Source organism: Mus musculus, chromosome 5, assembly GCF_000001635.26.
Source record: "Mus musculus strain C57BL/6J chromosome 5, GRCm38.p6 C57BL/6J".
Taxonomy (NCBI): Eukaryota; Metazoa; Chordata; class Mammalia; order Rodentia; family Muridae; genus Mus; species Mus musculus.
Genome location: NC_000071.6, coordinates 136,980,601 through 137,005,636, shown reverse-complemented (window position 1 = coordinate 137,005,636; position 25,036 = coordinate 136,980,601). Strand labels below are relative to the sequence as shown.

The window sequence follows — 25,036 nt, the reverse complement described above, 5'->3', positions numbered from 1 at the left end:
GGACACGTTTGCCTGCAGAATTAGCATTTGTGAAAGACTGAATCATGACATAATGGACGTCTGCAGGCCCAGGGTTTAGGGTCATAGGTCTAGAGGAAGGTGAGGGGGACAGGAGCAGTGACACTATAGGTCTCTTTGTGGTCTCCGAACAGTTGTTCCAGAGCCTTTATGTAGAATTGGTGACAATGATCCACTTGGTCTTCTGTGAGTTTGAGGCATGGGGACACACAGATGGAGTGGCCACTGCAGGGTGGGTGGATGTGGGTACATGAGAGGGTTCTCTTGTTGCAAATGAAACTGATGGTGGCTCTCTTCCCCAGAGACACCCACTCACTTACAGTAATGATGGGCAGAGCAAATGGTACCAGATCCCAGGAGTTGGCTGAGAAGAGACTTTGGTCCCAGAAGATGCAAGGGGAAAATCCCACAAGTCTCTTGCAGGCAACTTGACATCGATGCCGCCAGGAGTTTTAGGCAAAAGGCTTGAATCTGTAAATAGTATTCTTCCCAGTGGAGTACACAGGCAGGAGGGAGGCCCTGGAAGGGTGGCAAGGGGGAAGAAAGGCTTGCTCTGGTTAGCATGTGTGTCTCCTCCCGTCTTAGCTTCCCAGTGTGCTGGGATCCCAGGCCTGTCTCACCTCGCCTGGCTTTGCATTGAGATAGGGTTGAAGGTCTGGTGATACTGCCCAGTTAATGAAGTGCTTATATGGAATTTTGAAAACTTGATGTTGATTCCCAGAATCTATGTTTAAAAATGCAGGGGCAGGAGATGGGGCTGGAGAGACCTAGATTCAACTCTCAGCACCCACGTGATCTCTTACAACTGTCTTTAACTTCAGTTCCAGGAGACCCAGTGCCCTTTTCTGGCCTCCTTGGGCACTGCACACACGTGATACATGGATATGCATGTTACAGGGTATTTGATCTCACATGGACATGCATGTTACAGGGCATTTGATCACACATGGACATGCATGTTACAGGGCATTTGATCACACATGGACATGCATGTTACAGGGCATTTGATCACACATGGACATGCATGTTACAGGGTATTTGATCCCATTGTGATCCTGGAGATTGTGTTATTTACTGAAAAGGCCGTTTCTAGTTCCATTGTGGCTCGTCCTTAACACACACATCTTTAATTTCTCTGGTTGGAATGCAGACTCATGCTTAGTTCACACCTTTAATCCCAAACAGTGAAGGTAGAGTTAGTTTATAGAAGGAAGCACCCATGTTTGAAAGTGATGTCTAACTGAGTGGCAGACAAAGTGATGAATCAGAGAATGATTTGACAGATTAGGCTATGCACAACTCTCACGGGAAGAGACGGAAGCCACTTAAGAGAGCAGTGCAGAGAGGGAAAAGGGGAGGAGACAGTTTTACCTGGAAGGTTGTACAGAGACAGGTTGCGGAGAGAGAACAATCTAGACACAGGTGAAGACAGAATGAGCTAGAGAATAAGAAGGAACCAAAAGATTAGAACAGATTGACAAAGTTAGTTTGAGGCCGAGAGAGAAGCCACATTGACTCGGTTAGTGTGAAGAGGGGTGTTGAGCCAGAACAGCTGGACTGACCAGCCAGGCAGAGCTCAGAAAGAACTAGGAAGGGTGAGCTATTTCAACAGCAAGTCTCAGAGGCTGGAAACATTCTGGGCCTAGATAAGGTTATACAGAGGCTAGAAGTTTCCAGGACTAGGCCTAGGTTAGCAGACAGAGGCAGTAAGCCTTGAAGACAATTATTACCAGAAGAATAAAAGACACTTTTACACGTGCATGCAGGCAAACACACATGCACATAAAGATAAAAAGAAATTTAAAAAATTCTAGGTGTGCGGCTGGAAAGATGGCTCAGCAGGTAAGAGTACTTGCTATTCTTACAGAGGACCAGAAGCACCTATGTTGAATGGCTCACACAAGTAACTTTAGACGGGGACTCTGATGCCTTCTTATAGCCTCTAACACACACACACACACACACACACACACACACACACACACACGAGGGTGTTCTGAGTCGGGTCTTGCCGTTTGTATTGAGATCCTATCTCACTCAAGCTGGGAATGACCTTGACACAGAGCAGGAAGCTCAAGAGTCACAGAACCTGTAAGGAGAGGGCATGGACTTGGATGTCAAGGAATTAGAAAAGCCCAGAGTATAACACGGAACCAATGGATCCCTTTAGATGCTGGCTAAGATACTGAACTGCATCCCTCTAGACACTAGGGGTTTGTGGGCTGGGGCTATAACTCAGATATATAGACCTAGACCTAGACCTAGACCTAGACATAGAGATGTGTGTGGTGTCTATGTATATATTGCTGTTATATAACATATATATGATATATATGAATATCAATGACACACGCATATATATACATATATATAATAATTTTATATTATATATATGTATATGTATATATATATATATATATCCCTGGATTTTATCCCTAACACTGCATACTTGATCATACTTGATGGTGCATACTTGTATGCAAGAGGTAGAGGCAGGAGGATCAGTAGCTCTGTGTCATTCTTGGCTACATAGTGATTTCGAGGCCAGCCTAGGCTACCTGAGACCTTGTTACAAAGCAAAACACCTAACTTGAAAAGAATCTGCAGCCCTGCTCACTCATGCCTTCGTGCCAGGAGCACAAAGCCTTTGTGCGGCCGCAGTGTGACATAGTGCTCCTTCAGAACTGTATACAGGGCTTCCCACAAACCCCCAGTCAGGATGCCTGCCCAAGCAGGGCTGTGACACAATGAAGTCCAGACTCTGGCGACTCACAGGACACACAGCCTTTTGTGGATAAAAGTGGGATGCCGTCACCACTCTCTCCCCAGATCCCCAGCCCTTCCAGCCTCACTCTTTAGTACAGAAAGAGCAAGCCTTACGTCCTGATCCTTCTAAGTCCTTTGTTCCCTGCTTCCTATACAGCACACCCGGTGTCCCCTTCTGAGTGGAACCAATGCTAGTGCCAACTTTCTTCCCCAGGGGGGAGTCTTCTGTAGAAGGATCTTGTTAATTATGGAGGGGGTGCCCTATGACCAATGGGTACTCCTAACTTTCATCTTCGGTTTTCATCTCTGTGTTTACTCTGATTAAAAGCAACTTAGAGGAGGGAAGGATTTGTTTCAGTTTGTGGGCTTTGGTCCATCACAGTAGGAAGTCAGTGAAGGAACTAAAGCAGGAATTTGAAGCAGAAACCCCAGGGGAATGCTCCTTACAGGCTCACTTGTAGACACATGCTTAGCTAGCTTTCCTATACAGGCCCAGGGAATGATGCCGCCCACAGTGAGCTGGGTCTTCCTACATCAGTTAACAATCAAGACAATCTTCCACAAAACCACAGGCCAATCTGATCTGGGAAATCCCCCGATTGAGATTCCCTTCTCAGATGGCTCTAGGTTGTGCCACACAAGGCTCACCACTGAACATGAGGTATTCCCCATAGAGAGGAAGATAGCAGAGTCCAGCCAACATGGCTACCGGAGGCCCAAGCCTGGGAAAGAGCTGGGAGAAGGCCTTGCTGTCACTGGAAAATTACAAAAGATTCCTGTGCTCATGATCTCGTGGGGGTGGGCCCGGAGCATGTAGCTCCCGTCTGCAGGTAGCTCTTCGGTTTTCAGTAGCTTTGAGGTGTGTGGAAGATGTCAGGAGATAGAGGCACAGAATGCAGGATGAAGGCCAGGTAAGATTATTCAGCTTGTACAGAAGGTGCCAAGCCCGACCTCCCGAGCTCCACCCCTGAGACCCACATGACAGAAGGAGAAAATCGACTCTGACTGCTACATGCACTCTATAGCATGCACAAGCCCCTCCCCAGACCCCAAATAAATAAAGTGTAAATTAAAAAAAATTTTTAAAGATTTATTTATATATTGTATGTACCTGAGTACACCATTGCTCTCTTCAGACACACCAGAAGAGGGCATCAGATCTGTTACAGATGGCTGTGAGCCACCATGTGGTTGCTGGGAATTGAACTCAGGACCTCTGGAAGAGCAGTCAGTGCTCTTAAAACTACTGAGCCATCTCTCCAGCCCCTAAAAAAATTTTTTTTAACAATTTATTTATTTATTATATGTAAGTACACTGTAGCTGTCTTCAGACACCCCAGAAGAGGGCATCAGATTTCTTTACGGATGGTTGTGAGCCACCATGTGGTTGCTGGGATTTGAACTCAGGACCTTTTGAAGAGCAGTCAGTGCTCTTAACCACTGAGCCATCTAAAAAGTTAAATTAAAAACCAAGAATCCAAGATTACTGCTGGAAAGATGTGTCTTTACCTCACCAAAGTTCAAAGTTCAAGGTCCTAAGATGGGTCCCAGGGTTCAGGAGGTCACTCTTTCATGTCACCCCATGTCTGAGCTCAGGGACCCATCCAGTGCAGGCTCCAGGATGGAGGAAGGTGAGAAGGTGGCAGAGAAAAAGAAGACTGTCTTTCAAGAGTTTAAACTGGTTACCTTGATAGGGAACTACAAATTCTCCACGTTCTCACCCTTCAGCGCCTTCCGCCTGCATGCAGAGAGAGGGCAGGGCTGAAGTGTTGTTCTCAGGGAAAACTCCATCTTCCAGACTCAGGCAGATGGCTCAGGGGGCAAGCGTTTGCCAGGCAATCTGGGGACCTCAGATCCCCAGAACTCAGGTAACTGCCAAGTGGGCATGGACGCCTCCTGAAATTCTAGCCTCTGAAGCTGGAGAGAGGAATCCCAGGGCAAACCAGCTAGCAAGAACAGCCATATCAGTGTGCTCTGGGTTTGATTGAGAGGCCCTGTTTCAGTGCTCTGGGTTTGATTGAGAGGCCCTGTTTCACCCTGTTTCAGGGTGGAAAAGTGCTGGGCTCAACCTCAGGTCTCCAAGAGCAACAGGTGTGCACATGTGCAACACACATGAGCACACACACACCTGTACCCACACATATTTGAAAACAAAAACAAAACTGCATGCGCATGCACAAAACACAGACAAGAATCATCTCTAGTGAAGGGTGAAGAAAGGGCATGGCTGAAAAGGAAAGACGTAGGTTTTGTCATGCAGTCAGTCAATACAATCGGCTCCCTCCCCTCCACCCCTGCCAAAGAGCCTTGTGGTCTCCTCAGGCCCTTTCCTGGTGCCTGGTACCCACAAGGGTCATAGGTCAGCCATATGTCTTCTAATCCCCCTTTCCTAGTCCCCTTGTCTCTGGGCCCCCATGCCTGCCCCACCCCCACCCCTTTCCTGTCTCACCCATGAAGAGAAAAGTGAGCACTAACCAGTAGGTGCCTATCACTTTAAGTTGTTGCTTCTGAGGTATTTTCTGATGAGAGAGAAGGGAGGGGGCATGGGAACATCCAACCTAATGGCTCCCATTGCGCCACCAGGACTCCAGGGCCCGGGAAACAGACGGCGAAGGTTTGGGGACGTGAACTCCCAGGGAGCAGCTCACTTCTTTTTTTTTTTTTTTAATTAATTTATTTATTATATGTAAGTACACTGTAGCTGTCTCCAGACACTCCAGAAGAGGGCGTCAGATCTTGTTACAGATGGTTGTGAGCCACCATGTGGTTGCTGGGATTTGAACTCCAGACCTTCGGAAGAGCAGTCGGGTGCTCTTACCCACTGAGCCATCTCACCAGCCCAGCAGCTCACTTCTGAGGTGATCGGATGTTAGACATGGAGACCCAGAACTTTCTAGGCTCCTTTTTGGACTGACCTTTGAACTTCCTTGGTCAATGAGTCTGGGTAAGTTACTGGGAGGATCTTGGAATTGAGAAAGAGAGGGAAAGAGACTATAGAAAGGGGACAGTGCTCGCCTCCCTGGTGACTGAGGCATTAAGGTAGGGAAGCAGCTGGCTAGCCTGCCCACTGGCCACAGTCTCGGGCAATGGTGGGGACCTGAGACTTTGATCTCTAACATTCAGGCCAGGCAGGGCAGGAGGACCCTGACACACAGGCAAGTGCTTGCAATGCTGTCTGTTTGCAGGGAGTGGTCCTGGCTACTAGAATCAGTGAGGACAATGGGGCCCCCTGCCCCTGTGCCCTGTGGCTTATCTCTTTCTCCCCGCCCTCCCCAAACACAAAAACACACTTTTTTTTTTTTTTTTTTTTTTTTTTGGTTTTTCGAGACAGGGTTTCTCTGTGTAGTCCTGGCTGTCCTGGAACTCACTCTGTAAACCAGGCTGGCCTCCAACTCAGAAATCCGCCTGCCTCTGCCTCCCAAGTGCTGCGATTAAAGGCGTGGGCCACCACTTCCGGCTAAAACACACTTCTTGTCTGCTCCCACCTTTAATCATGTCCCCAATCCCACCCTGCAGTTTTTCAGGAAGGCCAGGACACAGGGACATGGACATCAGGACAAGGTGTTGATGAGCAGGGATCCTGTAGTGCATCTTGTGTTCTTCAAACAGCTGTGTGAGATGCTCTACATATAACTCGTGCAACTGGTCCACCTGTTCCTGGCTGGGCCTCGGGCTTCGCTGCACTGGAATTGGGGCGCCCACTGAGGAAGGAACATGAGGGAAGAAGACTGATTGCTGAGACATCCCACTAACCGGGGATCTGCCTGGACAGAGGTCGGGGCCTGCTCCGAGCAAGTGCCAGGCGTGTGAACCAGAAAGCTAGGATGTCGGGCTTTAAGGGAACAGTCCTCTCAGCTGGGAGATGATGAGACAGAGGTACATGGCTCACCAACAGTGTGGATGGGCACGCGGAACGGTATCAGGAGACCCAGGCGACCATGGAAGAGAGACAGAGCCACAGTCAGATTGTCTGAAGTGCCTCCTGTATCCTCCGTACCCAGGAGCCTAGCGGGTTGGGAAACTGCTGGAAGAGGTCATTCTCTCCAAAGGAGAAGACAGGCATGAGAGAGGCCCTGGAGGAACAGGAACAGACACGCACGTGGCTGACGGGGCCTGAAGATACAGGCTCACATTCCTCTCATGCAGGGCAGCTCCGATGGATACGCCCCTGCCGCCACCCGCCCACTCCTCACCCGTGTTCCAGTGATAACTTAATGAATCCTTTCTGATTCCGGAGCCGCAAGCTCACTGTTCCAGGCTTTGCCGCCAAAGCCTCCAGGAGACCTCCCACAGCCAGAACGGCCACCTGGCCACCCTCAGGGTGGGACAAGAGATAGGAAGCGCTAGCCTTGTCAGAAGAAACTAAACCTAGGTGGGAAGGGCAAAGGCTAGACACCACCAAGATAGAGGTAAGCTCAGGAGCTCCCCACCCCCACCCCCACCCCGGGATAAGAGGGACACGGTGACATCAGTGCCCTGATCTTCCTTACCACTGGTCATAATGCAATCTCGGAAGAGAGGCATTTGGAACCAACATGGTAGCGTGAGTAGATGTGGCTTGAGACCCGGAAAGAGGCAGAAGAGGCCTGTGGCCTCTGTACGGAAGTTGCCCCAACAACCAGGACCCCATGAGGATGAAAACCAAAAAGGCAGTTTTGGGATGGATCCAACTCAGCTGTTTTAACGAGCGAGAGAGCAGAGACTATAAATGTATCCCATTTCCCAGTGAGAAATGGCCTTGGAGACAGGAGAGGGTTGGCCACATTTAGCTATTTTAGAGCCCCGTGCATCCAGCAACCCAGCGCACCTTCTGGGACCTCTCACCGTGATGGGAAAGTCATCTCGGAAATACTTCCAGTTGCGGACCCAGGCAGACTGGCGACCCCTCATCCTGGGTATGTGTCAGTCTCGATAAAGCCAGAGCAGGTAGAGAACCACAAGGGTCCAAGCCCGGCCTAGGGAGGCTAGAATCAATGTCACCAGGCATAGCAGGGCTGGAGGGCAAGATAGAGAGCGAGGCTAAGAGCCCAGATGTGCAGGGCTGGCAAGATAGCTCAGCAGGTAAAGGTGCACGCTGCCATGCCTGAGGACCTGGGTTCCATCCCCCAATCCCACATAGTGAAAGGACAGGCCAAGCTGCTCTCTGTTCCACACACATTTGCTGTAGCATAAACATGCCACCCCACAAATATATATACACAATACAATTTTTTTTTAAACAACCCGAAGATGTAATAAGCCCTTTCCTCCCCTCTGGCCCACCCTCCCAGGCCTATGGTATTTAAGCCCTAGATTCCATTAAGGACCCCAGAGGTCTGTTCTACCTCATTAGGATCATGGGAGCAGAGCACCAATAGCCAGGTCTGTCTGGTTCCAGTGGTTTGGGGGCTCACCAAGTCCCAAGAAGGAAAAGACCCACTGGAGCACAGCCAACACTTGAAGGCTCCGGTGCAGGGGGCTGGAGGAGGCTGGGGAGCCCCCCCCCTCTCCCCACCCCCAACCTACACACTGAGCCACGTGGACAGTGAACTGTGAACTGGGACAAGGCAAAGATATTCCTCCCTGAGCTTGCAGGAGCCCCGACCAGCAGGAAGGGGCAGTGGGAAGGACCTGGGTCATAGCCAGGAGCCTAGGGCAAAGTGTTTGAATTCCATAGTTAGAGAGATCTGAGATGAACTGGGATGTCGCCCCCTCCCCCCGCCACACACACACCATGGCCTTTACAAGAACAAGCTTGAAAACCCCATAGTCACTGCCTGTGTCTAGTTAAGGTCGAATTCCCCAGGCTGTGAGCATCAAGTGAAAACTGTGGCATCTCAGGTGGGTTCTAGTGCCCAGCTGTTGGAACATTCTAGTGTCTTCAGGCACAACAAATAAACGAACTTACAATCCTGAAATCAGAGCAGCTGGGACACATTGGACCTACACACAATCTGGCTAAATGACTGCCATGCATAGAAAGGGTGGGTAGAGAGCATCTGGAGAGATGGCTCAGCACTTATGAGCGCTTAACTGCTCTTGCAGAGGACCTAAGTTCAATTCCCACACCCATGTGAAGTGTCTCCCAGCCACCAGGAGCTCCAGCTCCAGGGGCTACGATGCCCTTTCCTGGCCCCCACAGGCTCCTGCTTGTTCTTGGACACACACATGTATATGTGTGCACACATATACACATGCATGAGTACACACACTCACAAATAAATATTTTGCAGATTTTAAAAAAAAATTTTAATCATGTGTATTTGTGCATGGTGGGAGGCCAGCATGGGACACATGAGACCCTGTCTTTATATTGGACTCACGGACTCAATGGTTACAAACATCCTTTTATTGAAAGTGAGGCTGAGGAAGCTTAATAATTTATCAGGCAGGGGACCCTCAGAAGTCCACTTTCCCTGAGTCCATGGGGTCAGTGGGCAAGTGGAAGACTCCAGGGACCTCCTGAGGACTGTTGGGACCAGCACATTCCATCCCAGGCACACAGACACTCTCGGGAGATGAGACGGGCAGCGTCCCCTCTCTCTGAGAATGGCGACCCAGGTTGTCCAACAAGGCACAGTGGCAGAGAAGGTTTGGCAGACTGGTTGAGTGTCAGGGGTCAACAAAGGACACCATGATGTATCGAGTACCCCGGGTGGTGGGCAGCCCCTCATGGTAGTGTGTGAGGCGGCCAGGGTGCAGGAGGGCCCAGCCTTTCCTCGGAGAGGAGATTCTGCAGTCGTAACGCAGGAAGCGGCAGCCGCCTCCCTGGGGAGATGAGATCACGAAAATAAAACTAAGGTTAGTTCACAGGGTGATGAGGGTGCAGGGGGGCAACAGGCATGGTGGGAGAGGTGCCAATCAAATGGACAAGGGAGGCTATGTGGTTGTTGATCTGGACTGCCAACTTGGTGGAGTTTAGAATCATCATAGAAACAAACCTCTGGAGATACCTGAGTGGGAGTTTCTAAAATGGGTTAGAGGAGGGCAGGGAGAGCCACCCTGAATCAGGGTGAGCCAACCCACCGGCTGGCATCTAGGACTGAATAAAAAGGACAAAGTGAGCTGGGCACCAGGACTCTCTCTGCTTCCTGATTGTGGACACGCTCCTGCTGTTGCTGTGCCTTCCCTGTGAGGGACCGTCCCCTTGGACTTAGACCCTCCCTCTTTTCCTTCCACTATCTTGTCAGGGAGTGTGTGGCAGGAACAGGGACGTCACCAGTGGAGTCCTGGGGAGCAGGAGGAAGGAGGAGAGCAGCTGTGCTAGTTGGGATTTTGTCAACTTGACACAAGCTGGGATTGTCAGGACCTCGGGAACCTCAACTGAGGAAACACCTCTGTCAGATTGGCCTGTGGGTGAGCCTGTGGGGGGCAGTTCTTGACAGATGAATGATGTGGGAGGGCGCAGTCCACGGTGGGTGGGGCCATCCCTGGGCTGGTGGTCCTGGAGTGTCTAAGAAAATAGCTAAGCAAGCCATGAGGAGCAAGGCAGCAAGCAGCATCATGGCTTCTGCATCAGCTCCTGCCTCCAGGTTCCTGCCCTGCTTCAGTTCCTGCCCTGGCTTCCCTCCACGATGGACTGTGACGGAGACGCTTAAGCGGTGTAACTTTCCTCCTTAAGTTTCTTCCGTGCGGTGTTTTGTTACAGCAGCGGAAAGCTAATTAATATGGTGGCTGAGCCAAGACACGACAGGAAACCACTGAGAAACTCAAGAAGGCCCAGCCGGAGGCTAGGGGGTAACAGAGACAAGACCGTAAAATGAAGGGTGTGGAGGAGCCCCCCGGGCCCCAAGACAGAAAGGACCCTACATTCACCTCATAATCTACACCCTTGTGGTTGAGGGCGACATTGAGAGTGAAGGTGGACGAGTCATGGTGTGGCCGAAGCGAGGGCTGCTCATCTGGCCGGTAGCGGACCACGAAGTTCATCACTGCCCGTGTCTGTGGGGACACAAGGTGGAAGTCATGGGAAGGGCAGGGCACGCCAAGGCTAGCCCTTTACTTGTTTTGTACATGAGGTGGAAGACATGGGAACAAGCACTTTATAGACCAAGCCATCTCCCCAGTCCCGTTCCTCCCCATTTTTTGAGACAAGGTATTTTTTGTAGCCCAGGCTGGCCTCAAACTATGTAGCTCGAGACGACCCTGAATTTCTGATCCCCCTGCTCTACCGTCTGAGTGCTGGGATCACAGGCTGTGCTCCTACCCCCAGGCTATGCAGTGCTGGGGATGGAAGCCAGGGCTTTGTGCGTGCTGGGTGAGCGCACTGGCTGACCCACATCTCCAGCCTCTCTCTCCTGTTTTGAGACAGGCGCTCACTGCACAGCCCATGCTCTCCTCAAACTCGACCTTCCTGCCTCAGTTTCCCAAATGCTGAGGTTACAGGTGTCAACACGCCCTGCCAGTGACTCTCCTAATAGCACAGTGGCCCGAGTAGGAGGCTTAACTTCCTTCCGAGTCCATCTTTATCCTGGGCCCCAAGTCCGTGGCGCCTCAGTTGCTAAAGGGCTGAGGGCGGGGTCCACATAGAGCCTTCCGAGACTGGGGTACAAGAAGAGGTACAGCAGCGGTTGGGATGGCCCACCTTGGTGTGGTAGCCAGGGAACAGGTACTCCGTCATGGGCCCCACATATGTCCGCAGCAGCTGAAGCCACTGGTCCTCGTATCCCACCTGTTTCATGTGGATATCAACGGTGGGAACATTCTCGTATCCTCCAGCCAACCTGGAATCCTGTGAGCAACAGACACTCAGCCACCCACATCCCTGGGCTAGCCCATTCTCCTTCAGGGACAATACCAGCTTCTTCTTGTTGGTTCCCAGGTTTTTTGTTTTGGTTCCCTGGAACTTGATCTACAGATCAGGCTGGGCTTGAACTTAGAGATTCACCTGCCTCTGTCGAGAGTGCTGGGATTAAAGGTGTGCAGATGACTGCCCAGCCGGAGTCTCTTTCTGTCTGTGACATCTAGAAGCAGTTTTCTCTTCTATTGTCAAGGCAGACTCACTGCTGCCGGGCCCTTTAGTCTCTGCTGTCCTTAGCTCTGCTGTGAATCCACGCCACCTTCCCATGCTATCTAACATCCGTAGCCCCAAGCAACCTCTGTGTTATAGCTAACCTTGACTGTCAACTTGATGGGACCTAGGTTCACCTAGAAGACAAGCCTCTGGGCATGCTGGGGAGGGACTGTCTAGCTTAGGTTAACGGAGATGGGAAGACCTGACCACTGTGGGTGACACCATCCCCTGGGCTAAGGTCCTGGCCTGAAAGTGAGCTGAGCAACAGAACTCATCTCTCTGCTTTCCGACTACAGTGCAATATGACCACGTGACCAGCTCTCTCACGCTCCTGCTGCCATGCCTTCCTGCCATGATGGGCTTGTGCCCGCAGACTGTGAGCCACAAGAAACCCTTTCTTCAAGTTGCTTTGGACATATACTTTCTCCTGGCCACAAGTAACTAGCATACTCTTTATGAGCCCCGCCCTTGGGGATCCCCTCTATCCCCCAAGTCCCCTGTCCCTCTTCAGGCCCACCCTGTCCCCTTGGGAGCCCTCTGTCCTCACCTCGTGCCGGCCTCCAGACCACTGGCCATAGTGTTCCATTTCCTCCACCAGCTCATCACACATCTGCTCGGTCAGCAGTGGGAACCAGTACACATCTGGGCATGGCTAGGGACAGAGCAGGGCAGCAAGGGACAAGGCAAGGTGAAGCTCACAGAAGAGAGGTGGGACAGGCAACAAGGACAGGGGAGGGGAGACACACAGGAGAGGATCTATGGAGGGCTGACCCAAGCTCTCTAGGTGGAGAGAGGAAGGGTGTTTTAGCAGAGGAGGGCAGGAATAGGGGGCCTGGAGCCCCAACATCTAGAACAATGATCTTGTCCTGTCTTTTTTCCTCCTTTTTGAGACAGGGTCTTTTGTAGCCCAGGCTGTCCTCAAACTCACTAGGTAGCTGAGGCTGGCACTGATCGTCCTACTTGCACTTCCTGAATGCCGAGATCACAGGCGTGCAACTTCATGCTCGGGTTATACTGTGCTGGGAACTGAACCTAGGGCTCTGTGAATACTGGGGGAGCTCTCTACTGCACGAGCCCCAGCTCCAGCCCATCTACTTACTTATTTTTAGACAAGGTCTTACTATGTAATCCAGGATGGCCTTTTTTTTTTTTTAAGAGTTATTTATTTTATGTATGTGAATACACTGTAGCTATCTTCAGACACTCCAGAAGAGGGAGTCAGATCTCATTACAGATGGTTGTGAGCCACCATCTGGTTGCTGGGATTTGAACTCAGGACCTTCGCAAGAGCAGTCGGTGCTCTTAACTGCTGAGCCATCTCTCCAGTCCCCAGGCTGGCCTTGAACTGGCTACGTGTCTGATGCTGCCCTGCAACTCCAAATCCCTGTTATCTTCCTCGACCTGGGCTCTGGCATTATTGGCATGTACCACACCTCTGTTTGTTTTTATGTGCGTGTGCGCACGGCTGTGTGGGGGTGTGCATGTGCGGGTGGGCACGGCTATGTTGGGGGTGTGCGTGTGCACATTTGTGCATTCGAAGGTCTGAGGTTGACACCAGGAACTGCTCCATTGTTCTTTCACCTTATCCACCGAGCATGATCTCCTAATTGAACCCAGAGCTTACGGATGCAGCCAGTCTTGCGAATCAACCTGCTGCGGGTCCTCAGTCTGGAACTGCAGGTGGGCTCTGGAGACCTGTACTAGGTCGCCATGCTTATGTCCTAAGCACTTGACCACTGAGTTCTCTCTCAGCCCATCTTTTTTCTTCTTTTGAGACTTGGTCTTGCCATCTGACCATGGCTGGTCTGGTACCTATTATGTAGCCCAGGTTAGCCTGAAACTCTCCATCCTTCTGCACCACCTTCCAGACCTCTAAGATTACAGGCCCTTAACACTTAGTGTGGCCGTTAGCCTTCCTCTCGCCCGAATAGGAAACCCTCAGTCCCCGGGTGCTCAGCTTAGAACCCACCAATGCCAGCAGTGGGTACTTCACACGGGCCAAGGTCCTGGGGCAGCTTACCTGTTCCACTAGCCCTTCCCCATCCAGGGCCCGGCTGTAATTCTCGTGAATGTACTGTTCTCTCCAGTCCTGTAGGAAGGGTTAGGGCGCTCGAGCGGAGCCTTCTTCACGCCTGCCCTCCCATGATCAGCAATGGTGGTGGGGGCTATGGGCTGGAAGCAGGGAGCAAAGGTCCCCTCTTACCACAGGGTTGTCAAAGATCTGCCAGAGGTCTGGGTGTAGGTGGTCTGTGTCATAGCGAGAAGTAGCCAGCAGCCGGCCAAACTCGTGCTGGTTGCTGAGGTGGAGGAAGATGCCCTGGAGCGGGGTAAAGGGTGGGCATGCGTGAGGAGGACATCAGGAGGCTGTGGGCACAGCGTCGAGTCCCCATGGGCAACCCATGCCAACCACCCCACTCACCTTGTCCCGGACGCTCTTGCAGAAAGCCATATCTGGGTCTGTGTCGCTGCTGGAGAATACCTCCTTTTGGGGCAGTTCAGTCCTCAGGGTCTCCCCGCGGATCACATATGCCTGAGATATGTAGGGTACATTCCACACGCCCCTGCAGGCACCGGGTATGATCAGCTAGGTGGGCAACCCCACAGACTACGCTTTGCTCACTGCAGAAGCTCCTCCTCGGTGTCCCCCAGAATCCCAAGCCTGAGGCCATCATATCACCCTTTCCATAGCGGGGGCCTAGTGTGTATGTAGGAGGCTGCGGAGGGGGACCGAGGGAAGGGCCTGCCTGGCACTGCACGGTACGTGGGTGGGACTCACACTCGCTTCCGCTGCACCAGTTCCACGTAGTCTTCGGAGCGGGCGTAGTACTCATTGGGGCTCAGGGCACCCCAGAAGTTGGACCAGAGCTTGCCATGGCGGGAAAGCATGGGAGCTATTACCTTCCTATGGAGAAGACGTAGGTGAGGGATGGACGAGATGGGATAGGACTATGTCCCACCAGGGGAGGGGGTGAAGCTCTTCTGGGGCTCCATGCATGGGTGGTGCTGGTCACCTGTTTTGTTCAATCAAGACACGCAAGGTCTCCGGGTTCGTAAGGACGGCATCAGCATCCAGGCTAAAGTAGAACTCACACTCAGGGTTCTGCCGACAGCTGTCCCTGGAGGAGAAGAGCCACAGATAGAGAGGTGAGCCCAAATGGGGGCATGGAGGCAGGGCAGTGGGGATGGAGGGATGAGCGGGGCTCTCCTGGTTCTGACATGAGGTCAAGGGTCAGTGTCTCCTTCCCCAGGGGCTCCACTGTCTGTGTCAGAGGATGAGGGAGGGGAGCGTAGTGTGACCACAGCCCAGGCAGACTCACTCACATGGCCATGTCCCTGGCCTCCCCTGCGCTCAGGGCCTCCTCTGGCCCCACCAGCTTTACAGCTGAAAAATGGTCCTGGAGCTGTGGCCAGGCATCTGCAATATGAGGCTCGTGGTACACCTCCTGAAGATGGGCGGAGAGAGGGATACACTGACGGTCTGGGCAGAGAGGTGGGTACATGGGGGATGCAGTCAGGGAGGACAGACGGAAGGAGGTGTCGGTGCGGTGGGATGGGGGATAAGGGGTATGCTCTCCATATCTCACGCTGTTGTGAAGGAAGAGAGAGATCCTGTCCGGGGGGTAATCCAGGAGCAGTAGGCGCTGCAGGAACCGAGGCAGGAAGGGAGTAGGCTGCTCCACAAACACGGCCAGAAGCACCCGGGGGGGAGGCTGGGGGACACCACAGGACAAGGCTCACACAAGCCCAGACCTCTCTCTGCCCACAGCAGTCACCCACTGCCCACTCGGCCAGGTCCAGGTGCACAGGAGCTCAGCCCCAGGCCGCCCAGCTGGCCCTCTGCTGACATCCGTGCTGTCCTCACCTGCCCCCCCGGGAGTGTCCTCAGGGTCTGGTTGCAGAATCCACAGCCTCCCTGGGGAGTCCAGCCATTGGGGACATAGTTCCCCAGGTAGTTGAGCTGGAGCTGTTGGGACAGGGTTGAGTGGCTAAAGTGGAGGTGTCTGGGGACAGATGGCAAGGACATTGGGCTCAGGAAAAAGTCAGCAGGGTGAGGCAGCCATCCTGGCACCCTTTTCTGCTGGAAATGGAGAAAACCAGGGGGAGGGGGTCCAGGAGGGTTGGGGTAGCAGGGGGGGGGCGTGGAGGGCTGAGGGCATGGGGGCACCTTAGTGGGACCATTTCCATGGACCACAACAGGAAGTGTGTCGTAGGCCACATTCCGGATGCGCACACGATTCTGGTCAAACTTTAAGATCACTTCATCTGGGGGCAAAAAGGGGAAGGTTTTCAAGAGCTCCTTCATTTTGGAACCACGAGGCAACAGGCTCTTTAAGGTGTGAAGCGATAGGATCCCAACTCCTCTGGTGCACAAAGGTCTTTGCAAGTGCTCGGTAGATCGAGCTCCAAACACCAGTTTTTCCTTTTGTTTTTGTGTGGTGCTAAGAATTGAACCTAGGGGTTTCTGTATGCTAGACACACTCTCTACCACAGAGTTACACCCCCAGCCTTTCATTGGGGGATTCTAGGCAGGTGCTCTACCACTGAGCCACACATCCATCGCTAACACACATGCTCAGGAGTTGGTTAAGTTAGCATACTGGTGAGTTGTAGATCAACCCAGTTCTGGCAGGAACCCATCCCTCATTACCCACCTCTAACCACCGTCCTCACCTAAGGCTCCATTGAGGTTCTGAAAGATCCGGGATTTATGGTCCAGACTCAGTTTGAGTTTCTCCTAGATGGCATAAGATGGAGCAGTGAACGGAGGGGGGACAGGTGACACTATATCTCTCTTTCTCCAACTCCCTTTATGCCTCCCCTCCTATTCAACTGGAGAGGGGGTTCCTGTCCCTGAGTCTCCCTACCCGCAGCCCTGGGTCCAGGTACAGTTGAGTGTAGAACAATTGATCATCATCGTCGTCTTTGTAGTTCCACTGGCGGACAATCTGATGGATGGTGGGAGCAAAGCCGATGAATCCTGGGGGGGTGGCAAGCAGAAGTGAGTTAGACCTCCCGAGACTGCCAGGGTCCCCGACTCAAGCACCCAGAGCATGCAATGCCCGCTCCACTGGGGGAGGGAGAGATAGAGAGGGGACAAGTCTGTCTTGGGAACTCGGCCACTCACCACCAGAGTTGAGGAAGCGCTTCCCCATGCCCACCTCAGGGTACTGCTCTGCCAGCCCCCACTCAGGCCAGCAGAAGCTCTCAGCAGAGAACAGCAGATGACTGCCACTCTGAACAAACTTCTTCAGCAGCTCTGTCGGGCTGCTTGCCAGAATCACGTCGTAGCTGGGCAAGAAAAGGGGAAGACGAGAGCCAGGAGGAACCTCAGTCTCTTTTTCTCTCTCCATAACCAGTTTCCCACTCTTTCCACCCCAGCCCTCCTTACCTGTCCACAAACATGATGATCATGTCTTTCTGATCTGCATATTTCTCCATTTCCTTCTTGAGCCACCTGACCTTCTGGCCTCCACCAACTGTTCGAGCCACATCACCCCCTCGCCACTCCTGTCCCAGGCCCAGGGTCTGCAGGAAAGATCCCACCCCCACGCAGCGGAAGAGGTTCAGCTGGCCAAGATGAGGAAACAGGACCAACCCCCACGACCCCTGCCCTCTCCCGCTGGAATTTCTCCCATGGGTCCCCCCACTCACCCGTACAGTGTAGTTAAAGAACTCCGCAGACTGCAGAAAACGCCGGTACCCCTCTGTCTCTGCCGTAGCCACAGTGATCACCAGCAATTTGTCTGTCATAGCCAGAGAACTGGCACTTAAGACACGGCTTAGTGTCCCACGTGTTTATCCCTCTGTATCACCCCCGACACACACACACACACACACACCTCCATATTACTTCACTAAAGTTCTTTCAGCACATTTGATCTCCAGAAGAGTCGGGTGAGAGTAACATACACGAATGGGGGCTGGGGTGTTCCTGTCTGTCTGGGGAGCCTGGAACCCCAAGTTCTGCATGAGAGGCTAATGCACTGGGAAGGCTGGACACTCCCTTCCAGGCTGGCGGACGTGTCGACCCTGCCCACTGGCCGCCCGGGTTCTCACCTGGGTTGACAGCATTGGCGCCCCGGGGTCGATCGGAGGCAGAAGTTACGGGGGGCAGCGGCGGCAGCAGCAGCAGGAGCAGGAGCAAAAGCCGGGGTTCCGGGCCTGCCGCAGCCATGGCTAGCAGCACGCTTAGGCTACACCCAGGCCCGCACCGGCGCTGAGCTGAGCGCCTGGATTCCGACGCCCCGGGAAGATTCTGGGAAAAGGGGAAACCGAGCCCGCTGAGAGGAGGAGCTGTGCTCGGGACTCCGCCCTGGAAAAAAGGCGTAACCCGAGGCCACCGAAAACCCGAGATGCAGACGGCGAGACAAGGCAAGGATTGTCCCGCGGGCGCGGGCTGGAGGGTGGGGAGGAGCCGAGGGTCCGGTCCTGGGCACTGCCTGACTCACACCGGAGCAACCGAATCCCCCCGGGAGGGGAAGTGACCTTTTGAGGAGGGTCCAGGCGACGCGGGGGCGGGTCTTGACCACAAGTCTGACCCGGAGGAACACAGGACAGCAAGGCCTGGGGTGGCGCGCGGCGGGGGCGACGGGCCCGGAGGGGCCGGGAAGCCGGAGGCGGGATCGCGCGGACATCCTCGTGGGTCTGGGTTCAACAAAGCCACCGAACCTGCCTATCCTGTCCCGCAGCGCGGGGACACGCACCGGGGATGCAAAGGGCACAGGGACAAGAGCGCTCCCCTAAAGACCACCCACGCCAGTTTTTAAAAAGTGACCATTTGCAGGCGGCTCTCAGATTTTTTTTTTTGGGTAACCACAATGCGACCGGAATTAGGTTTGCCCCTATCAAAGATGGCGGAAAGCGAAAGCTTGCTGATCTCCAAGGGAACATCACGTAATGACTTCAAGCGGGAGGGGAAAGACTGCGCACGCGTATGTGTGCACGCCACCGGAAGGGGTGTGCTCAGAGCAAGGGTCGGTGGTTAGTACGCGTGCGCAGTAGGCTCTTCTGTCAACTGTGTTGCGCCAATGGTGGAGAAGAAACCCGCCGGTATGTGAGCCTTGAGTGGTTCGCCCTTTTGTGCTTCCCAAGTTCAAATTCAGCCTAACATCTCCCCGCCTAGCTTTTCACGTCAATTACCTTCGCTCAGTGTTGGGGCAGTCTCGGAACCATTAATTCGTGTTTTGTGACTGCTTGCTTCAGCAGACGTTGGGGATGGAGAGGATGTGTTGTCTCTCCAAAGCCCGGGTGCTATGAGCAGTGGTACTCACCTCGGCTTCTGGATTGTTTTGCTTTTGTTTTTTTTTTGTTTTTTGTTTTTTTCTTCGAGACAGGGTGCGTACCCTTGGCTGTCCTGGAACTAGCTCTGTAGATTAGGCTGGCTTGGAACTCACAGAGATCTGCCTGCCTCTGCCTCTACACTGCTGGGATTAAAGGCGTGCGCCACCATCGCCCCACTTTCCTCCAGCTTCTGGATGTTGGATGGAGGGAACAGAGAAACTTAGGAAATCAAAGGGCTTGGCTTTGGGTACTACACAAACACGTGCACACACACACACGAACATACACACTTCATTCCTTCCTTTCTCTCTTTTTTTAATGTAGCCTAGGCTGCCTATGTAAATTAGGCTGGACCTCAGCCTCTTGGTGTCCTGTAGTCCTGAAGTCTGTGGTTTGGGGGAGTTCTGGTTTGAGACTGGCATGTTATGGGAAACCCAGCACCAGGAATGGGCAGGTGAGATGGTGCATGCAGTAGGTAAAGTTGCTTGCTGCCAAGCCTGACTACTTGAGTTCAGTCCCCAGGATCCACATGATAGGAGAAAAGGCTTCCATACAGTGTCCTCTGATCTCTGCACGTGTACTGCAACACCTACATGTGCACAGAAACACTCAGAATAAATGCACTTTTTGAAGAAAGATAGAAATACAAGAAAAAGAGGTCAGAGATGAGCCCCTGCTGATAGGGTGTTGTCCAGCATGCCCAAAACTCTTGCTCCATCCCCAGCATCACATAAGCCTGGTGTGGCTGTGCACAGGAGGTCATCCCAGGCCAGCCTGGGCTTCCTGAGATCCTATTGAAGGTTGTGGGGGTGAGAAAGGGACAGGCCAAAGAGCGCTATCAATTAAAGAAAAAGGACAGGCAGAAGCAGCCTCGAGAGCAAGAGAGGAGACAAAATGTCGGGATAGGAAATATATCCAACAAGATAGGGGGACATCTGGGAGCCACACTGGGGAGACTTTTAGTCCAAGGAAGGTAGTCGGTGCAGTCACAGGGCACAGGCATGCGTCTCAGGCTGAAGGAACATTCTAGAAATGTACACTGGATTTTGCCCTACTGAATCACAGGTCTTGAGAATATGGAGGCCAGAAGTCAATACTGTGTCAATTCTCAAAGGCGCTCTTTATTTTAATTTGTGTATGTGTGCTGCTCTGTGCAGGTGAGTGTAGGTATCCATGAAGGACAAAAGAGGCAGTTGGAATTACAGAAAGTTGTGAGCCACCCTCATGGCTGCTGGTCCTGGGTCCTGGAAACAGCTGTAGCACTCTGCAAGAGCAGGGAGCGCTGTTAACCACTGAGCCCTCTCTCCAGCTGCAATTTATTGTGTCTCCAGTTATTGCTGGGACTGGGAGGACTTAGAGGCAGCATAAAGGGCCGAAACAAGCTTGCCAAGCTGGAAGAAAGCAGGGTGAAGATCTGGGAATTCCTCACAGCATAATGAAGGGGCCGAGGCGAGGAGACTGGGGCTCTAGGCAACGGCAGTGCAACTTTCCTCCTGTCTTGACCCCGGTAACTCTCTTTGCCCCATCTAGTTCGCTCCCAGGACCCTGGACAGCGGCGGGTGCTGGACAGGGCAGCCAGGCAGCGGCGGATCAACCGACAGCTGGAGGCATTGGAGAATGACAACTTCCAGGATGACCCCCATGCCGGCCTCCCCCAGCTGGGCAAGAGGCTACCTCAGTTTGATGATGATGCAGACACAGGTGAGATGGGGGTTAGGGAGGAGGAGCGAGACAGTGCCGTGAAGCTCCTTGTCACCCGTAACTGCAGATGATGCCAATGAGCGCAGATGGGAATTGCATCTTTATTGTGTTTTTAATTTCCTCATTTTGTGTGCATGCATATGTGTGTCTGTTCATTCCTGCACACGCTTGCCTGTGGAGATCAGAAATTAACTTACAGGAGTTCGTTTTCTCCTTCCAGAGTTGAAATTCTGGTTACTCAGGTTGCTGAGTTCAGCAGCAGGTTCCCTTAAGCACCAAGCCATCTTAGCAGCCCCTGTTTCTTTAAAACTGCAACTTATTCAGAGAGCAGGCAATCTGAGAAATTTATTGATATTAATTAATATCAACTTATTGATATTCTAAAGATCCATCTTCTAGCCTGGGGGAGCCATTGCTCACATGTGCACGTGTGTTTACAAATACACACACTCACACACACACACATACACACATGACACAATGACACATACCTTTAAGCCCAGCACTAGGGACACAGAGGCAGGTGGATTTCTGTGGGTCAGCCTGGTCTTCAATTGGAGTTCCAGAACAGCTAGAGTTACACAGAAAAACCCTTTCTCAAACAAACAAACAAACAAACCATGTTCAGTCAGCAGGTTATAGACAGAGACAAAAGGCTGTCAATCATCTGGATTGGTTGCCATTTCCCCTTCCCTCTGTGTCAGGTGTCAGCCACATCTCTGAGACTAGCGATGGCCGTGACCTTTGTTATCATCCTGTGTACTTGTTCCTTACTCTGCTCATGTCTGGGCTGGGCTCCGGCACTTCTTGAACCACTGAGTCAAATTAGTGTCTGCTGGTGTCATCTTTGTACTCCAAGGCCATCTGACAGGGAGGGGGTGGTTAGCTCAGCAAACCAACCAGGAACAGCTGTATACGCTAAGCTAGAAACACCATGTATGTGCCTGTTGTCTGGTCTGTTTATAGTAGGGAGGGTTTTGTTTCTTGAGAGAGGGTCTCTCTATGTAGACCAGGCTGTTCTGGAACTCACAGAGATCCGCCTGCCTCTACCTCCCAGGTGCTGGGATCAGCGGTGTGCGCCACGCCCGGCAAGATGTTTTTAAACTTTAAATAATCTCTCTTGTTTCATGTGTGGCATGGAGGTCAGAGGACAATGTTTGGGAGTAGCTTTTCTCCTTGTACTGAGGGCCAGGGACTGAACTCAGGATGGCAGCCTTGGCAGCCAGCGCCTTTTCCCGCCATCTTGCCGGCTCAAGTGTGTCATTTATACAAATGTAGGCAGAGAGGGACAGACCACATAAAATATCCCTGCCCTTGGGCTGGAGGAAAGGGAAGGCGTCGGGACTGTGGGAGGGAAGGCTGGCAGTAGGGCGGTGACTTGGGAATTACTTCTGGCTTTGCCAGTGCCTGGCTCCTGTGTTGGGAGCATCTGCCTTTCCTGTCTGTGTCTCTGTGCCTCAGTTTCTTCATATGTGTGGGATAAAAAAGATGGAGCAATCAGGTATAGCGACCCAGCACACAGAAAGTTTGAAGCCAGAGAACTGCCAAGAATTTAAGGTCAGCCTGGTCTATATAGTGAGTTTGAAGTGGGCTTGGGGTAGGTAGTGAGACCTTGTATCAAAGCAACAACAACAAGACTGTGTAATCTGAGCACCTGAGAGGTGGGAACAGGGAGATCGATCAAAGATCACCGTTTATCTACACAGTGAGTTCATGGCCAACCTGGGCTTCATCAGCTCCTGTCCCCAAAATAAAAAGATGGAGTAGGTTGGACTTTTAAGTAGCTGACGGTCGACCAGGATTGCAGATATCAGTCAGCGTTAGTGCAGATGTAGGCAGGGAGGGACAGACCCCGATTGTGGTGTGGATAGGCCTCTCCAACAGGACTGTCACAGCCACTGTCCAGCAACTCAGTGTCCTTCATCCCCCAGGAAAGAAAAAGAAGAAAACTCGAGGTGACCACTTTAAACTTCGCTTCCGGAAAAACTTCCAGGCTTTGCTGGAGGAGCAGGTGAGAGAAGGCTCAGTCTGAGGTTGGGACCCTAGAGAGCACGGGGGGGGGGGGGGGGTGGGGGGGGGGGTGGGGGGGGGGGGGTGGTGAGCAAGGTCCTGCTCTTCAGCGCCCCTTGTGGACATCAGCTGCATGGCGGACTGGAGAATTCCGGATGCCTGACCCTTCATGTCCTTGCAGAACCTGAGTGCATCTGAGGGCCCCAACTACTTGACAGCCTGTGCCGGCCCCCCATCTCGGCCCCAGCGTCCCTTCTGTGCTGTGTGTGGCTTCCCATCCCCGTATACCTGTGTGAGCTGTGGTGCCCGGTACTGCACCGTGCGCTGCCTGGGTACCCATCAGGAGACCAGGTGAGCCCGAGCCTGACCCAGCCATGCCTACAGTCTTATTCCATGTAGCATCCCAGGACCTCCCTCCTTCTCCAATGGGCTTCTCTCTCTCTTTCTGCAGGTGTCTGAAGTGGACCGTGTAAACCTGGCATCAGGGAGAGAAAGTACCCCCACCCTTCCCAACCCACCCCAGCTCATTCACAAAGGACAGAGAGAGGGAGAAACTACCCATTCACCCAGCAAAGCTGTGCCCTGCCGACCAAGGAAGGCCACAGGGACCCAGGACTGTTGTGGGGGTGGTCCATCCACAGAGTGCTGTGATAATAAACGGCCTGGTGAAAGGAAGCCTGCCTGCTCATTCTGGGGTATTTGGAGGTGAAGGTCAGGGTTGACTGTCAGGCCAGCATAGACTCTGCCTTTCTTCTTGTAGCCTCCATTGCCGGCCCTCTGTGTCATGGGAGGGTTGTGTCCCATTCTCCAGCTACTCTCAAGTCATCTCTGCCTTTCTTAGCTGCTGCTTTACTTTGGTTTTTGAAACAAAATTTTGTATAGCCTAGGCTAGCCTTGAATTTACTATATGTATAGTCATTAGGCTGAACTCCTAATCTTTCTGGCTCTGCCTCTGCCTCTGCCTCTTAAGCGATGTTTTTTAAATAGTTTTTCTTTCCATGTATCTGAAGATTTTTTCCTCTTTGTGTTTGTGCATGAGTGTGTGTGTGTGCACGTGTGTGCACGTACGCACACGTATGTCATAGAGAGTGTATAGATGGCAGAGGACAACTCTTGAAGGAATCAGTTCTCCCCTTCTACCCTGCTGAGACAGGACTTTTATTGTGTCTGCTCCTCACTTAGTGGACTTTAGGCCCACAGGCTGGCCCACAGGCTGACCCACAGACTCCCAAATGGTTCTCTTTCTTCCATCTTGCTGCAGGTGTGCTAGGATTACAAATATGAGCCCTGGCATGTGTGGGTCCTATGAATCAAACGAGGGTCATCAGGCTTCCAAGGGTAGTGCCTTTACCCACTCAGCTGTCTCCTGCCCACGTCTGGTGTTTAGAAAGCAAGAGGGTTGTATGTCCTCCTACAGATGGGCCCCAAGAGCTGGTTTGGAGGGTCCAGCAGGGAAGCACAATCACTCGTGTACCCCTGGAAAAATATTCCTCTTGAGATAGATAGATGGCTCAGTGGTTAAAAAACACTGGTTGCTCTTCTAGAGGACCCAGATTCAATTTCAAGGACCCCCACATGGCAGCCCGCAACAGTCTCTAGCTCCAGCCTAGGGGATCTGCTGCCCTCTTCAGGCCTCTGAGGTTACTTCATACATGGGGTACACAGACGTACATGCAGACAAAACATGTACACGTAAAAAAAATAACGGAAGAAAAGACTTTAGAAAATTCCTCCTCCCCTGGGAGCAGTCATCCTCTTTATCAGATCTCGAAGCTGCCTCTAAAAGCTTATCAAGTGGCCAAGGAGGAAGCAGGCACCACCTAGCCAGCTCGGCCAAGCCGCAGCAACCCTGGGGACCAGAGTCCTGTGGAAGCTCCGCTCCTTTACCTGCTATTGGTTACGCTACAGGTTTTTCCTCGTTTTATTTTTAATGAAAAGTTGTGTGTGTGTGTGTGTGTGTAGGAGACACAGCATGAGTGTAGAAGTCACAAGAACTTTGAGAAGTTAGTTCTCTTCTTCCACTAAGTTGGTCCCTGGGATCAAACTCAGGTCGTTAACCTTGGCAGCAAGCATCTTCACCCACTGAGCCCTCTCACTGGCCCTATTTCTTGGCTATGAATTTAGTTTGGAAGGAGGTGGGTTTGTGGTTTGTTTTGATGTTTGAAGACATGGTCTCTCTATATCGTTCTGGATCCCCTGAAACTCACTCTGTAGATCAGATTGGCCTGGAACTCAGAAATCCGCCTGCCTCTGCCTCCTGAGTGCTGG

General features: G+C 52.3%; 2 protein-coding genes, 1 non-coding gene and 2 pseudogenes across 6 annotated transcripts; 1 reads left to right on the top strand and 4 right to left on the bottom strand.

Moving 5' to 3' along the window:
* On the bottom strand, nt 337–5,784 carry Gm26989 (predicted gene, 26989; annotated as a pseudogene).
* Gm7284 (predicted gene 7284) lies at nt 6,185–7,675 on the bottom strand (annotated as a pseudogene).
* Nucleotides 8,991–18,618, bottom strand: Plod3 (procollagen-lysine, 2-oxoglutarate 5-dioxygenase 3). The gene is made up of 19 exons (NM_011962.3): nt 17,834–18,618; nt 17,429–17,520; nt 17,166–17,302; nt 16,902–17,065; nt 16,642–16,754; nt 16,448–16,511; nt 15,942–16,039; nt 15,639–15,740; nt 15,361–15,486; nt 15,098–15,219; nt 14,788–14,892; nt 14,553–14,678; nt 14,196–14,337; nt 13,980–14,093; nt 13,797–13,865; nt 12,324–12,428; nt 11,348–11,494; nt 10,579–10,704; nt 8,991–9,531 (listed from the first exon to the last, which is right to left on the bottom strand). Exons 1-19 carry the CDS (start codon nt 17,949–17,951, stop codon nt 9,376–9,378), a joined length of 2,226 nt encoding a protein of 741 aa, NP_036092.1. The 5' UTR covers nt 17,952–18,618; the 3' UTR covers nt 8,991–9,375.
* Mir702 (microRNA 702) lies at nt 14,096–14,204 on the bottom strand. The gene has a single exon (NR_030483.1). It is a non-coding gene; the product is annotated as a microRNA 702 (primary transcript).
* On the top strand, nt 17,678–23,443 carry Znhit1 (zinc finger, HIT domain containing 1). Of its 4 annotated transcripts, none has more exons than XM_006504497.4 (6): nt 18,105–18,148; nt 19,382–19,511; nt 20,588–20,758; nt 22,690–22,769; nt 22,950–23,119; nt 23,220–23,443. In XM_006504497.4, the coding sequence occupies exons 2-6, from the start codon at nt 19,478–19,480 to the stop codon at nt 23,239–23,241; spliced, it is 477 nt and encodes a 158-aa protein (XP_006504560.1). In that variant the 5' UTR covers nt 18,105–18,148; nt 19,382–19,477; the 3' UTR covers nt 23,242–23,443. The 4 variants fall into 4 exon arrangements, with proteins under 4 accessions (NP_081594.1, XP_006504560.1, NP_001297677.1 ...); NM_001310748.1 differs by lacking the exon at nt 18,105–18,148 and adding an exon at nt 18,733–18,826; NM_027318.4 differs by lacking the exon at nt 19,382–19,511 and having other exon boundaries at nt 17,678–18,148.
* The last annotated feature ends 1,593 nt before the right edge of the window (nt 23,444–25,036 follow it).